Raw genomic sequence first — 12,552 nt, 5'->3', positions numbered from 1 at the left:
ATTACTTCATACACCCGGGTAGAACTATTGGAATATGAATCGCTGGGTACTCACCATCCAACCGACCTTCCTGAATTCCCGGAGATGGCGGAACAATGGTCTAGCCTCTTCAGTGAGGCGCCGGGTAGCCTGGGAGTCCTACCGGAGAGAATGAAACGAAGATGCCGACGGAAAGGCAGACGTGGAGGGGTCTTTGTGAGATTGAGACGCCGGGCGACCCATCCTCCATTAGCGAGCATACTACTCGCCAATGTTCAATCATTAGTGAATAAACTTGACAAACTCGAGGATCTCCTTCCAGAGGGACATCAGATTATACAACATACTCATACTGCAACAAAGTAGTTATCCGTTTTTCTGAGACTTTGCTTTCCTCCGACATCCAAACGGATTATATAAAACCAGCAGGTTTTACAGTTCATCAAGCGGATAGGAAGCGGGCTCTCTCAGGCAAGAACAAAGGCGGTGGTTCCTGCTTCATGACCAATAACAAGCGGTGCAATAGGGGAAATGTACAGGAACTTGCGAGCTTCTGCTCTCCTGAGTTGGAATACTTGGTCATCAAATGTTGCCCTTTTTACCTTCCGAGAGAGTTCTCAGGGACTATCACCACAACTGTGCATATCCCGCCCAGGGTTTCCGTTTGACCGGCAGTATTTTAATTTACCGGACCCATATGCATTGGTTGCGTAACCTGATTAGGGCATCCACCCACGGATCTCAGAATGACAGAAATCACATTTAGTTTATGGTAATTCATTTAAACAAGCAACTCTGATGCAACGGCGTGCATCATTCTTACCGAACTCCGATGAGCAATTTGAAGATGTTAGAATACGCGTCCATAAGGCTAGGGGAAGCAAGGCTTTCCCTAAAGTAAATTGAATTAAATTGCCAAAATTATATAGCCTAATTAGCTTACTCCTGTCTATACAGAAATGCATAAAATCATTCAAAATAGGCTACTACACCAGAAAGCATGATTTGGCCACAGAGGATAATTAGATTCATTAAAATAAAATAAAACTAGATAGTTTTAAATCGCATAGCCTACAGTCAGAACGGCCCACAATTTGGGCAGAGCACACAGCAAATACCAAATCAATGATTGTAATTCACTAACAGTCGCAACTCAAAAAGAGACCCAGCAAGGCATATCGCAATATTTAAAAATACAATTGCAGAAAAACAGTTTGGAAAACAAATGGCTATTGCTGTAAAGAGAAGACGATGAAAAGACTCCAATCCGTCTTTTAGTTATCAAAATTCTATACTTATCCCCGGTAAGTAAGCATATTCACTGTCTTTATCATTGGGTCAGTGCCACTTTTGTTTGTTTTTGGAAAATAATTTCCTCCTCCAGGTTAGATGGACGTCATATTGTATTTGTGCCTCCCCTTTTCGTAGGCCTAATACATTTGTCAGTGTTAGCAGAGTAGGCCACATAGTAATTTTTGTCATATAGAAAAATATTCTGATAATGTCTCCAGTCATATAAAGTGTCGTAGAATTGCATGAAATATGTTTATAAAAGGCCAACATTTTCCTGTGCAAAGAAAGGGGGAAACATTTTAGACTATCTGATATAGCCTATAGCCTCCTCTAAGCCACTACGTGCTGCATTGAATATACTTTTTGCGAACAGTGATTGAGTTATATTATTAGCCTAAATTATGACTATCCAATCTAATCATCACATTAGGAATAGTAGGCTCTCTTACATAAGTCTGCAAATACAAGGATGCATGGAATGCTTTATTAAAATGAGTTTCCCCAAAATTGAAATCCACGCGCTGCCTATGTTAGAATAACTGCCCACATGTTATTTTCCTCAGCCAAGTAACGAACTGCAAAATCACTAGCTTATGTCAATCTACTATCCCCCATAGTAGAAAAGTTTACCTATTCTATCGGTCAGCTTGTCGTTCTGTGAGAGAACGAAATAGCCTATTCCAAACAGACTCTGGGACAGTTGTGGGACAATAGATCCCAAATTCATACAACCAGTAGGCCTAGGCTGCATCCAAAGAAAACATTAAAAAGCAATGAGGCTCATGCAACAGATCAGAACGTTTAGCATAAAATGCTGATAAACTAGTATTTCTTTACATTATAAGCATAGCAACGCTCACAAGGCAATAGGCTACGAGCGAATGTTAGTTCCATAATGCAATTAGCGGGAAAAACACCATTGTGAGCGGTTTCATGTGACTGAGATGAAAATATATGTTCAAAATTTAGAAAGAGGGGAGCTCAAAATATGCAACAACTAGCATGGGTTGCTAATATGACTAGGAGTGTGCCTTTGGCTACTGGACAATGAAAGAAAGTTGATTTGAAAACCAAAAGAACATGAGAAAAACAGGCTACTGGTTTCAATGGCATATGGAAGTCTTTATAAAATAACTGCATGCGCATTTGGTTGGATTTTGGTGAGGCTACTTTGGTAAGACATGTTCAGTTTTCAAACAAATAAGTATGGCAGCGTTCTATGTCGCGGGGGACTTAAATTAAAGTAATTTCAGGTCCGTGATACCGAATTACTATGAACCCATTGACTGTCCAACTCGCGGAAATTCCACTCTTGACCACTGCTACATGCCTTTTCTGCAAGGGTATAAGGCCCTCTCCAGTCCTCCTTTCGGCAAATCTGAGCACGACTTAATTTTGCTCCTCCCCGCCTACAAACAAAGACTCAAGAGGGAAGTTCCGGTGGTCAGGTGTGTACAACGCTGGTCTGACCAATCAGAATCCATACTCCCAAGACTGTTTTGATTAAATGGACTGGAATACGTTCCGGGGCGCTTCTGGGGATAACATCAACGAATACGCAGACTCAGTCACCGGATTCATCAAAAAATACATATATGATGTAATACTGATGGGGTCTTTCAAAACTTACCCAAATCCAAAACCATGGACTGATGGCAGCCTTGTCGGGACACTGAAGGAGAGAGATGCTGCTTATAAAACATGGCAAGGTGACTGGGGACAATTGTATGGTTAAACATCACAAATGAGACCTACGCAGATCGATCAAGATGGCGAGACAAGTATAGGGACAAAGTGGAGGAGCAATTCAGCGGGGGTCGGACATGAGGTGTATGTGGCAGGGGCTTCTAACGATCATGGATTACAAAAAGAAAGCCAGTCACGTCGTGGACACCAACGCCGCCCTACCGAACAAGCTAAACTGCTGTTTCTCACACTTGGAGCATAATTACTCTGAGCTGCCAAAGAGAGCCCATGAGGACAATGAGGGCTATGTGCTTACGGTCTCCACAGAGGACGTATGTAAGTTATTCAAGCGTGTTAACCCTCGCAAGGTTGCAGGCCTAGACGCCATCCCTAACCACGCCGTCAGAGCATGTGCAGACCAGCTAGCTGTTGTGTTTCCTGATATTTGCAATCTCAGGCTGTTATCCCCACCTGCTTAAATATGTCCACTATCATCCCTGTGCCCAAGAAAGGGAAAGTAACTGAACTGAATGACTACTGACCTGTAGCACTCACTTCCGTCACCATGAAGTGCTTCGACAGGCTAGTCAAAGATCATATCACCTCCTCCCTCTCCAATACACTCAACCCTCTCCAATTCGCATACTGCCCCAACAGATCCACAGACGACGCAATCGCCATAGAACTGCACAATGCCCTCACCCACCTGGGCAAAAGGAATGCATACAGTGCATTCGGAAAGTATTCAGGCCCCTTGACCTTATCCACATTTTGTTACGATACAGCCTCTAAAACGGAATTGTCCGTAGCGCTCCGAGACAGGATTGTGTCGCGGCACAGATCTGAGGAAGGGTATCAAAAAATGTCTACAGCATTGAAGGTCCCCAGGAACACAGTGGCATCAATCATTCTTAAATGGAAGAAGTTTGGAACCACCAAGACTCTTCCTAGAGCTGGCCACCCGGCCAAACTGAGCAATCGGGGGAGAAGGGCCTTGGTCAGGGAGTTGACCAAGAACCCAATGGTCACTCTGACAGAGCTCCAGAGTTCCTCTGTGGAGATGGTTGTGATTCTGGAAGGTTCTCCCATCTCTGCAGCACTCCACCAATCAGGCCTTTATGGTAGAATGGCCAGACGGAAGCCATTCCTCAATAAAAGGCACGACAGCCCACTTGGAGTTTGCCAAAAGGCAGCTAAAGACTCAGACCATGAGAAACAAGATTATCTGGTCTAATGAAACCAAGATTGAACTCTTTGGCCTGAATGCCAAGCGTCATGTCTGGAGGAAACCTGGCACCATCCCTACGGTGAAGCATGGTGGTGGCAGCATCATGCTGTGGGGATATTTTTCAGCGGCAGGGACTGGGAGACTAGTCAGGATCGAGGGAAAGATGAACTAAGCAAAGTACAGAGAGATCCTTGATGAAAACCTGCTCTAGAGCCTCAGACTGGGGGCGAAGGTTCACCTTCCAACAGGACAACAACCCTAAGCACACAGCAAAGACAACGCAGGAGTGGCTTCGGGACAAGTCTCTGAATGTCCTTGAGTGTCCCAGCCAGAGCCCAGGCTTGAACCCGATCGAACATCTCTGGAAAGACCTGAAAATAGCTGTGCATCAACACTCCCCATCCAACCTGACAGAGCTTGAGAGGATCTGCAGAGAAGAATTGGAGAAACTCCCCAAATACAGGTGTGCCAAGCTTGTAGCGTCATACCCAAGAAGACTCAAGGCTGCAATTGCTGCCAAAGGTGCTTCTACAAAGTACTGAGTAAAGGGTCTGAATACTTGTGCAAATATGATATGACAATTATTCTAGCAAATCAAACATCCAGTATCCTGTTCAAAGTAAAAAAAAAAAACTGCAGATTTCTTTTTTACCTGAAGATTATCAGTTATGATGCTCTCTGTGAAGCATAAATCATAGTCCACAGATGCGATAGTCCGGCGTCACTTTGTGACATAGCTACGCGGCTCAGACCACCATCCGCAGGGGACGGGGATGCACAACCCAAATGCGCACCTCCCACCATTCCCAATGAACGTGACTCCGGTATGAGTCCTCTTTTCATTTTAATGTATTGACGGATGGAGAAATTGCATGAGCTGCGGAGAAAAGTATGAAAGCCTACGGTCCAATATTCTAGAACGCTGCTGTGCGTACGCGTACACATTAAGAAATTCTCTACCTTTGCTTCAAAAACACTTGAACTTTTTAATTTACACTTCTTAATGCAAATGAATAAATTCCAAAGAGAACTTTGATTACAAAAGCTGAGGAAGGACAGCATGGCCCTTCTTTACACTCGTGGGCGCAGCTACACTGTTGGCCACTGAGCAAAAGCAGAACAATCAGTTTGTCAGTAATTGTGTTGCAGAGCGGAAATCAGATCAAACACATCGGAGCAAGAGATAAAAGCTGACAATCTGGTTACCATACACATCCAGTGAGCGCATTCTCACCAAGCCGCAGCAGCTCCCAATAGAATCAAGTGGGAGGTTGGGGAACGCATCCATCATCTGACATGGCTGCTTACATTGAGGATCTCAAACCTGCCATGACTACATAGGCCTAATTTTAGGCCTCTCAGTGTATAGTTTCCTCAGTCAGTTCAAGGCAGCCACTCTCTCCATGTTAAGTTTATCTGGCATCTTCACAGTGAAACTGTAGGGTTGGAACTGTAAATGTCTGGGTGATGTTTGTTTGTGTAAAATGTATGTCTGTAAACAAGAATTTCCTTGGTGGAGAGCAATAAATAAAATTCAATTACAATGGTTAAAGAGGCCTTTTGAGCTGTCATACAGTTAGAAGCCTATCTGCTGTATATTCCATATCACACAATTAAATTATAATAATAATAATAAGCCATTTAGCAGACGCTTTTATCCAAAGCGACTTACGTAAAAATTTATGCACACATGACTGTATGTAAATTCAAACTAAGATGCAGACTTAGCCTGTCTTACATATGGATAGAAATACAATGAAAGTGCATTCTGTTTAGTGATGGGGGGAAAGAACTGATAGTTACAGTGCCTTCAGAAAGTATTCACTCCCCTTGACTTTTTCCACATTTTGTTGTGTTACAGCCTGAATTTAAAATTGATTGAATTTAGATTTTTTGGGTCACTGGCCTACATACAAAACCCCATAATGTCAAAGTGGAATTGTTTATCAATTTTTTTTTACAAATTCATTACAAATGAAAAGCTGAAATGTCTTGAGTCAATAATAATTAAACTCCTTTGTTCTGGCAAGCCTAAATAAATTCAAGATTAAATATTTGGTTAACAAGTCGCATGGACTCACTGTGTGCAATAATAGTGTTCTCTGTACCCCACACAGACAATGATCTGTAAGGTCCCTCAGTCAAGCAGTGAATTACTAACCCCGATTCAACCACAAAGAGCAGGGAGGTTTTCCAATGCCTCGCAAAAAAGGGCACCTATTGGTAGATGGGTAAAAATAAAAATAGCAGACATTGAATATCCCTTTGAGCATGGTGAAGTTATTATTGCACTTTGGATGGTGTATCAATACACCCAGTCACTTCAAAGATAAAGGCGTCCTTCCTAACTCAGTTGCCGGAGAGGAAGGAAACTGCTCAGAGATTTCACCATGAGGCTAATGGTGACTTTAAAACAGAGTTTAATGGCTGTGATAGTATAAAACTAAGGATGGATCTACAACATTGTAGTTACTCCACAATACTAACCTAATTGTCAGGCTGAAAAGAAGGAAGCCTGTACAGAATAAAACAATTTTAAAACATGCATCCTGTTTGCAACAAGGCACTAAAGTAATACTGCAAGAAATGTTTGGGGCAAATCCAATACAACACATTACTAACTACCACTCTCCATATTTTCAAGTGGCTGCATCATGTTATGGGGTTGCTTGTAATCGTTAAGGACTGGGGATAAAAAAGAAAACGGAATGGAGCTAAGCACAGACAGAATCCTAGAGGAAAACCTGGTTCAGTCTGCTTTCCACCAGACACTGGGAGATGAATTCACCTTCCAGCAGGACAATAACCTAAAACACAATGCCAACTCTACACTGGAGTTGGTTACCAAGAAGACAGAGAATGTTCCTGAGTGGCCAAGTTACAGTTTTGACTTAAATCTACTTGAAAATCTATGGCAAGACTTGAAAATGGTTGTCTAGCAAAGATCAACAACCAATTTGACAGAGCTTGTAGAATTTCTAAAAGAATAAATGGGCAAAAGTTGCACAATCCAGATGTGCAAAGCTCTTAGAGACTAAAAGCCAATTTATGCTTGATCCGTTAATTTGGTCGGAGGATCCATATGGAGGGTGTGACGCAATTGCCGAGCCTCCAGAGGCAGGCAGAGGCCAAATTGAGCTCCGTACTGCATCGCCATGTGCCTTCCTTGAAGCACAAGAAGTATGAATGCCCTGACTTCTGCAGAGGCCGTATCACCATAAATGCTGCATGGCCAATGCAGATGTTGGATTGACAATGCAGCACCTTTTACCCAGAAAGACTCACAGCTGTAATCCCTGCCAAAGGTGATTCTAACATGCATTGACTCAGGTGGTTGAATAATTATATATAAATTAGATATTTCTGTATTTATTTTCAATACATTTGCAAACATTTCTAAAAACATGTTTTCACTTTGTCATTATGGGGTATTGTGTGTAGATGGATGAGAAAAAATATCAATTTAATCAATTTTGAATTCAGGCTGTAACACAACATGTGGAATAAGTCAAGGAGTATGAATACTTTCTGAAGGCCCTGTACATATCGGGATATTATGTTTGACAATATATTGTATCGTTTTGACAGTAGTGCTAGTTTGCTGTACATGCACCAAAACTCCAGTATTTTTCCTTCATAGCTTGTTCTCCATTTTCTTTAAAAAAAATTGGGAGCAAATTTGTTTTCAGCACTTTTCTTTCCATGACTGATCAAAACTCGTTTTTTCATGGCTCTCTCATCTCTGTGCAGCAGACATATGGTGAGAAATATGTTTGGAACATCGAATCACAATAAAATCACAGTATCGAATCGCTAAACATATAGAATCGTAATACATATCATATACAGAGGCTTGCGAAAGTATTCACCTCCCTTGGCATTTTTCCTATTTTGCTGCCTTACAATCTGGAATTAAAATGGATTTTTGGGGGGTTTGTATCATTTGATTTACACAACATGCCTACCACTTTGAAGATGCAAAATATTTTTTTTTGTGAAACACCCCCCACCCAAAGGCAATACTTTGTAGAGCCCCCTTTTGCAGCAATTACAGCTGCAAGTATCTTGGGGAATGTCTCTATAAGCTTGGTACATCTAGCCACTGGGATTTTGCCCATTCTTCAAGGCAAAACTGCTCCAGCTCCTTCAAGTTGGATGGGTTCCGCTGGTGTACAGCAATCTTTAAGTCATACAACAGATTCTCAATTGGATTGAGGTCTGGGCTTTGACTAGGCCATTCCAAGACATTGAAATGTTTTCCCTTAAACCACTCAAGTGTTGCTTTAGCAGTATGCTTAGGGTCATTGTCCTGCTGGAAGGTGAACCTCCGTCCCAGTCTCAAATCTCTAGAAGACTGAAACAGGTTTCCCTCAAGAATTTCCCTGTATTTAGCGCCATCCATCATTCCTTCAATTCTGGCCAGTTTCCCAGTCCCTGTCGATGAAAAACATTCCCACAGCATGATGCTGCCACCACCATGCTTCACTGTGGGGATGGTGTTCTCGGGATGATGAGAGGTGTTGGGTTTGCGCCAGACATAGCGTTTTCCTTGATGGCCAAAAAGCTCAATTGTAGTCTCATCTGACCAGAGCACCTTCTTCCATATGTTTGGGGAGTCTCCCACATGCCTTTTGGTCCTATGGACAGATACTCCAATCTCCGCTGTGGAGCTTTGCAGCTCCTTCAGGGTTATCTTTGGTCTCTTTGTTGCCTCTCTGATTCTCTCTGATTAATGCCCTCCTTGCCTGGTCCGTGAGTTTTGGTGGGCGGCCCTCTCTTGGCAGGTTTGTTGTGGTGCCATATTCTTTCCATTTTTTAATAATGGATTTAATGGTGCTCCGTGGGATGTTCAAAGTTTCGGATAATTTTTTATAACCCAACCCTGATCTGTACTTCTCCACAACTTTGTCCCTGACCTGTTTGGAGAGCCCCTTGGTCTTCATGGTGCCGCTTGCTTGGTGGTGCCCCTTGCCTAGTGGTGTTGCAGACTCTGGGGCCTTTCAGAACAGGTGTATATATACACTGAGATCATGTGACAGATCATGTGACACTTAGATTGCACACAGGTGAACTTTATTTAACTAATTATGTGACTTCTGAAGGTAATTGGTTGCACCAGATCTTATTTAGGGGCTTCATAGCAAAGGGGGTGAATACATATGCACGTACCACTTTTCCGTTATTTTTTTTTTTTGAATTTCTTGAAAACAAGTTATTTTTTTCATTTCACTTCACCAATTTTGACTATTTTGTGTATGTCCATTACATGAAATCCAAATAGAAATCCATTTAAATTATAGGTTGTAATGCAACAAAATAGGAAAAACGCGAAGGGGGATAAATACTTTTGCAAGGCACTGTATCGGCACCTAAGTATCGTGATAATATCGTATCGTGAGGTCCCTGGCAATTCCCAGCCCTAATTCTGTTGTGGGCTCATCTCCCTCCACAACAAAAGTCAGACATTTACATTTACGTAATTTAGCAGACGCTCTTATCCAGAGCGACTTACAAATTGGTGCATTCACCTTATAGCCAGTGGGATAACCACTTTACAATGTGTTTCTTTTTTTTTGGGGGGTTGGGGGTTGGGGGTAAGGGAGGGGTAGAAGGATTACTTTATCCTATCCCAGGTATTCCTACATCAGATGCCCCCTTCCAACAGACAGGAAACCAGCAGCATTGCTATCACCCCTATTTGAGTCCAACGTGGGCGCTTATGACAGTGGTGTCGTTCCTGAGCGGTACCTTGTGATTTGGCCTTGAGGCGTCCCTCTGCCTTGTACTCGCCAGGGAAATGGGTAACTACTCACTGATAACTGCCTTTAGTGGAGACTGGGCCTTTGTTAATCAAATCAGAATGTCAATAGCTTCCTTATCTAGCTGCACCACCTATCAGCCTAATGTCAAATGAAAGGGGCCAAATGACAGAGCACACATTGACAAGAGGAGAGCAAATAATGATAAAAGGGACAGGTTTTATCACAGCGGTTGGTTACATGATACACCACTTTAATATCTTTGCTGAATGCACAACTTAACCATAAGTGACATGTTTGACATCCTCATTCCTGTTTATTAACGGTAACAGAGAAAGAACTGTGAAAGGCTTGGGAGAGAGCTATACCGTACTTAGGTTATAAACTACATGCAATAGCCTATTCCTCACTTGTAATTATATGACCATAGATAAGCAGGGATAGGCTACGATTAGTCAGGCTGTAATACACAAATAATTGCTATGTACAGCCTGAAGCTAATGCCTGCAAAATCGTGTAAATGTTCCTTACAAGCCAGAATGTTGAATAAAATTACATTTAAACTTACTCTACCGGTTGTCTGTGCGGTTTGTCATTCAGCTGCTCAAAATAAGAGACAAAATATCCACAGGAAAGTATTATTTACCCAACTTTTTAGAGAGGTAGGTAGGTTATATGTTTGGTTCTGAGGTCAAATTAGTTTTATATTGGATATTCGGTTCTCTCGTCAATAGCTAATGAACCAAGCATGCCATGACAATGAAAATGGAATATCCGGAATCAGGGGATGATGGAGAACAATCTTTTTATTTTTTTTATCTACTATCCCCCAAAATAAAAGTGTGGATTGTTCTCCACTATCCTCTAAAACAGATTATAAACTGTGCTGTTCGAGCCCTGAATGCTGATTGGCTGACAGCCGTGGTATATCAGACCATATACCACGGGTATAACAAAACATGTATTTTTACTGCTCTAATTACGTTGGTAACCATAAGGCACCTCGGGGGTTTGTGATATATGGCAAATATACCACAGCTAAGGGCAGTATCCAGGCACTCTGCATTGCATAAGAACAGCCCTTAGCCTTGGTATATTGGCCATATACCACATGCCTTACTGTTTAAATATACAATTTTCATGGCAAGCTTGGTTCATTACCTATTGACGAAAGAAAACCGAATATCCAATATAAAACAAATTTTATATCGGTGCAGAACCAACCATATAGCCTACCTACCCGCTCTCTGAGAAGTCGGCTAAACAATACTTTACTTGGGACATTTTGTCTCAAATTTCGAGCAACTGAAGGACAAACCACAAAGACAACCCGTTGAGTAAGTTTTAAATGTAATTTTATTCAAAATTATTGCTTGTTAGGAACATTTAGACGATTTTGCAGGCATTAGCTTCAGGCTGTATATACCAATTAATTGTGTATTACAGCCTGATTAATCAAACTACGCTACGATTAGCTACCAGACAGAGCAACGTTCAAAGCATGCAATAGCTGTATTCCTATTTTCAAGCAAATAAAAAGATCTAGCTGATCATGGAAACAATAGATTTATGAACGGTATACAATAAAAATGTGCGTTCCATAATATTAGCACACTATCAAAATAGCCATGTTAAAAATCTACACAACATGCTTCGCTTTTGTCTTGAAAGCATTCCTTGGACTGAATTCTCGTGGAAGCGAGCTCTAATGAATTTTCAATAAGATCAGAAAATAGTCGGGGAAACCTACCTTTCGACTCAACGTTGTTCCCGAATAGAAATAATATGCTATGCCAAGCACCCAGAGGACCGCGAAGCATAGTAATATCCTCGATTTCCTTCGCATTGCTGTCTGTTTGAATGTGAAATAATTGTCTGATAGGCTTTGATTAAAGCGTCCGGTATCTGAGCTGTGTTCAGTTCAGCTTTGCCAGTCGAGTAGAGAGAGCAGGAAACAGCCAAAATCACCGGGTTAGAGGGGAAAGGGTAACCGTCTCTAATCCAATCACACTCCGTGGAGACACCATCGAAGGAGGAGTGATGGGTGTTGAGACGCTCCTCCATGCATTCTCGACTGACAGAATAAACATTGTTTAGAATATTGTAGCGATTTATCAGAGAATGTATTATTTGAGCGTTTGCAACATTGTCGCAGCGGATTTTAAAACGATCCAGCAGTTTGTGTAACAGATTAGGCGGAGCCTACCTCCATGGTCAGTGTCGATGAGGTGGTAGCCAGCAGATCTGACCCGCTTTCTTACAACTGCAATAGGGTCGGACAGCATTCCTGTGTATATTAAGAGACCACGGACCGGTGCGAAATATTGCTCAGAAAACGTACCTTAATCCAGTAATGAGAAATGTGTTGTACTCCCAATTGCTCATTATCCCAACTGTTACACTGGGAAGATTGAATGACTGTTAGTTTAAGTAAAATGCCATTTTCGTCCTCAAGCTAGCTCAGCCATTATAGAAAAATTACGCCAGCCATTATCACCTTGGCTGCTGTTGGTTCATGCACCTCAGTCATCTACAAACACAAAGCCTATTAGCTATACAATTGTAATGTTATACCCCTGAAGGAGGGGAAATATGAGATATGATTCA

The 12,552-nt window shown here is 41.9% G+C and overlaps 1 protein-coding gene across 2 annotated transcripts in view; it reads right to left on the bottom strand.

The window, feature by feature from the left end:
• galnt2 (UDP-N-acetyl-alpha-D-galactosamine:polypeptide N-acetylgalactosaminyltransferase 2) overlaps positions 1-11,906 on the bottom strand; it is a 98,742-nt gene extending 86,836 nt beyond the window's left edge. For both annotated transcript variants that reach the window (XM_041858967.2, XM_041858968.2), the window contains exon 1: positions 11,696-11,906. In XM_041858967.2, coding sequence (XP_041714901.1) covers positions 11,696-11,791 — 96 coding nt within the window. In that variant the 5' untranslated portion in view covers positions 11,792-11,906. The remainder of the gene's footprint in view (positions 1-11,695) is intronic.
• Positions 11,907-12,552: the final 646 nt, after the last annotated feature.

Source organism: Coregonus clupeaformis, chromosome 31, assembly GCF_020615455.1.
Source record: "Coregonus clupeaformis isolate EN_2021a chromosome 31, ASM2061545v1, whole genome shotgun sequence".
Lineage (NCBI taxonomy): Eukaryota > Metazoa > Chordata > Actinopteri > Salmoniformes > Salmonidae > Coregonus > Coregonus clupeaformis.
Note: the sequence above shows the minus strand (reverse complement) of the source record. Positions and strands in the feature narration are given on the sequence as shown.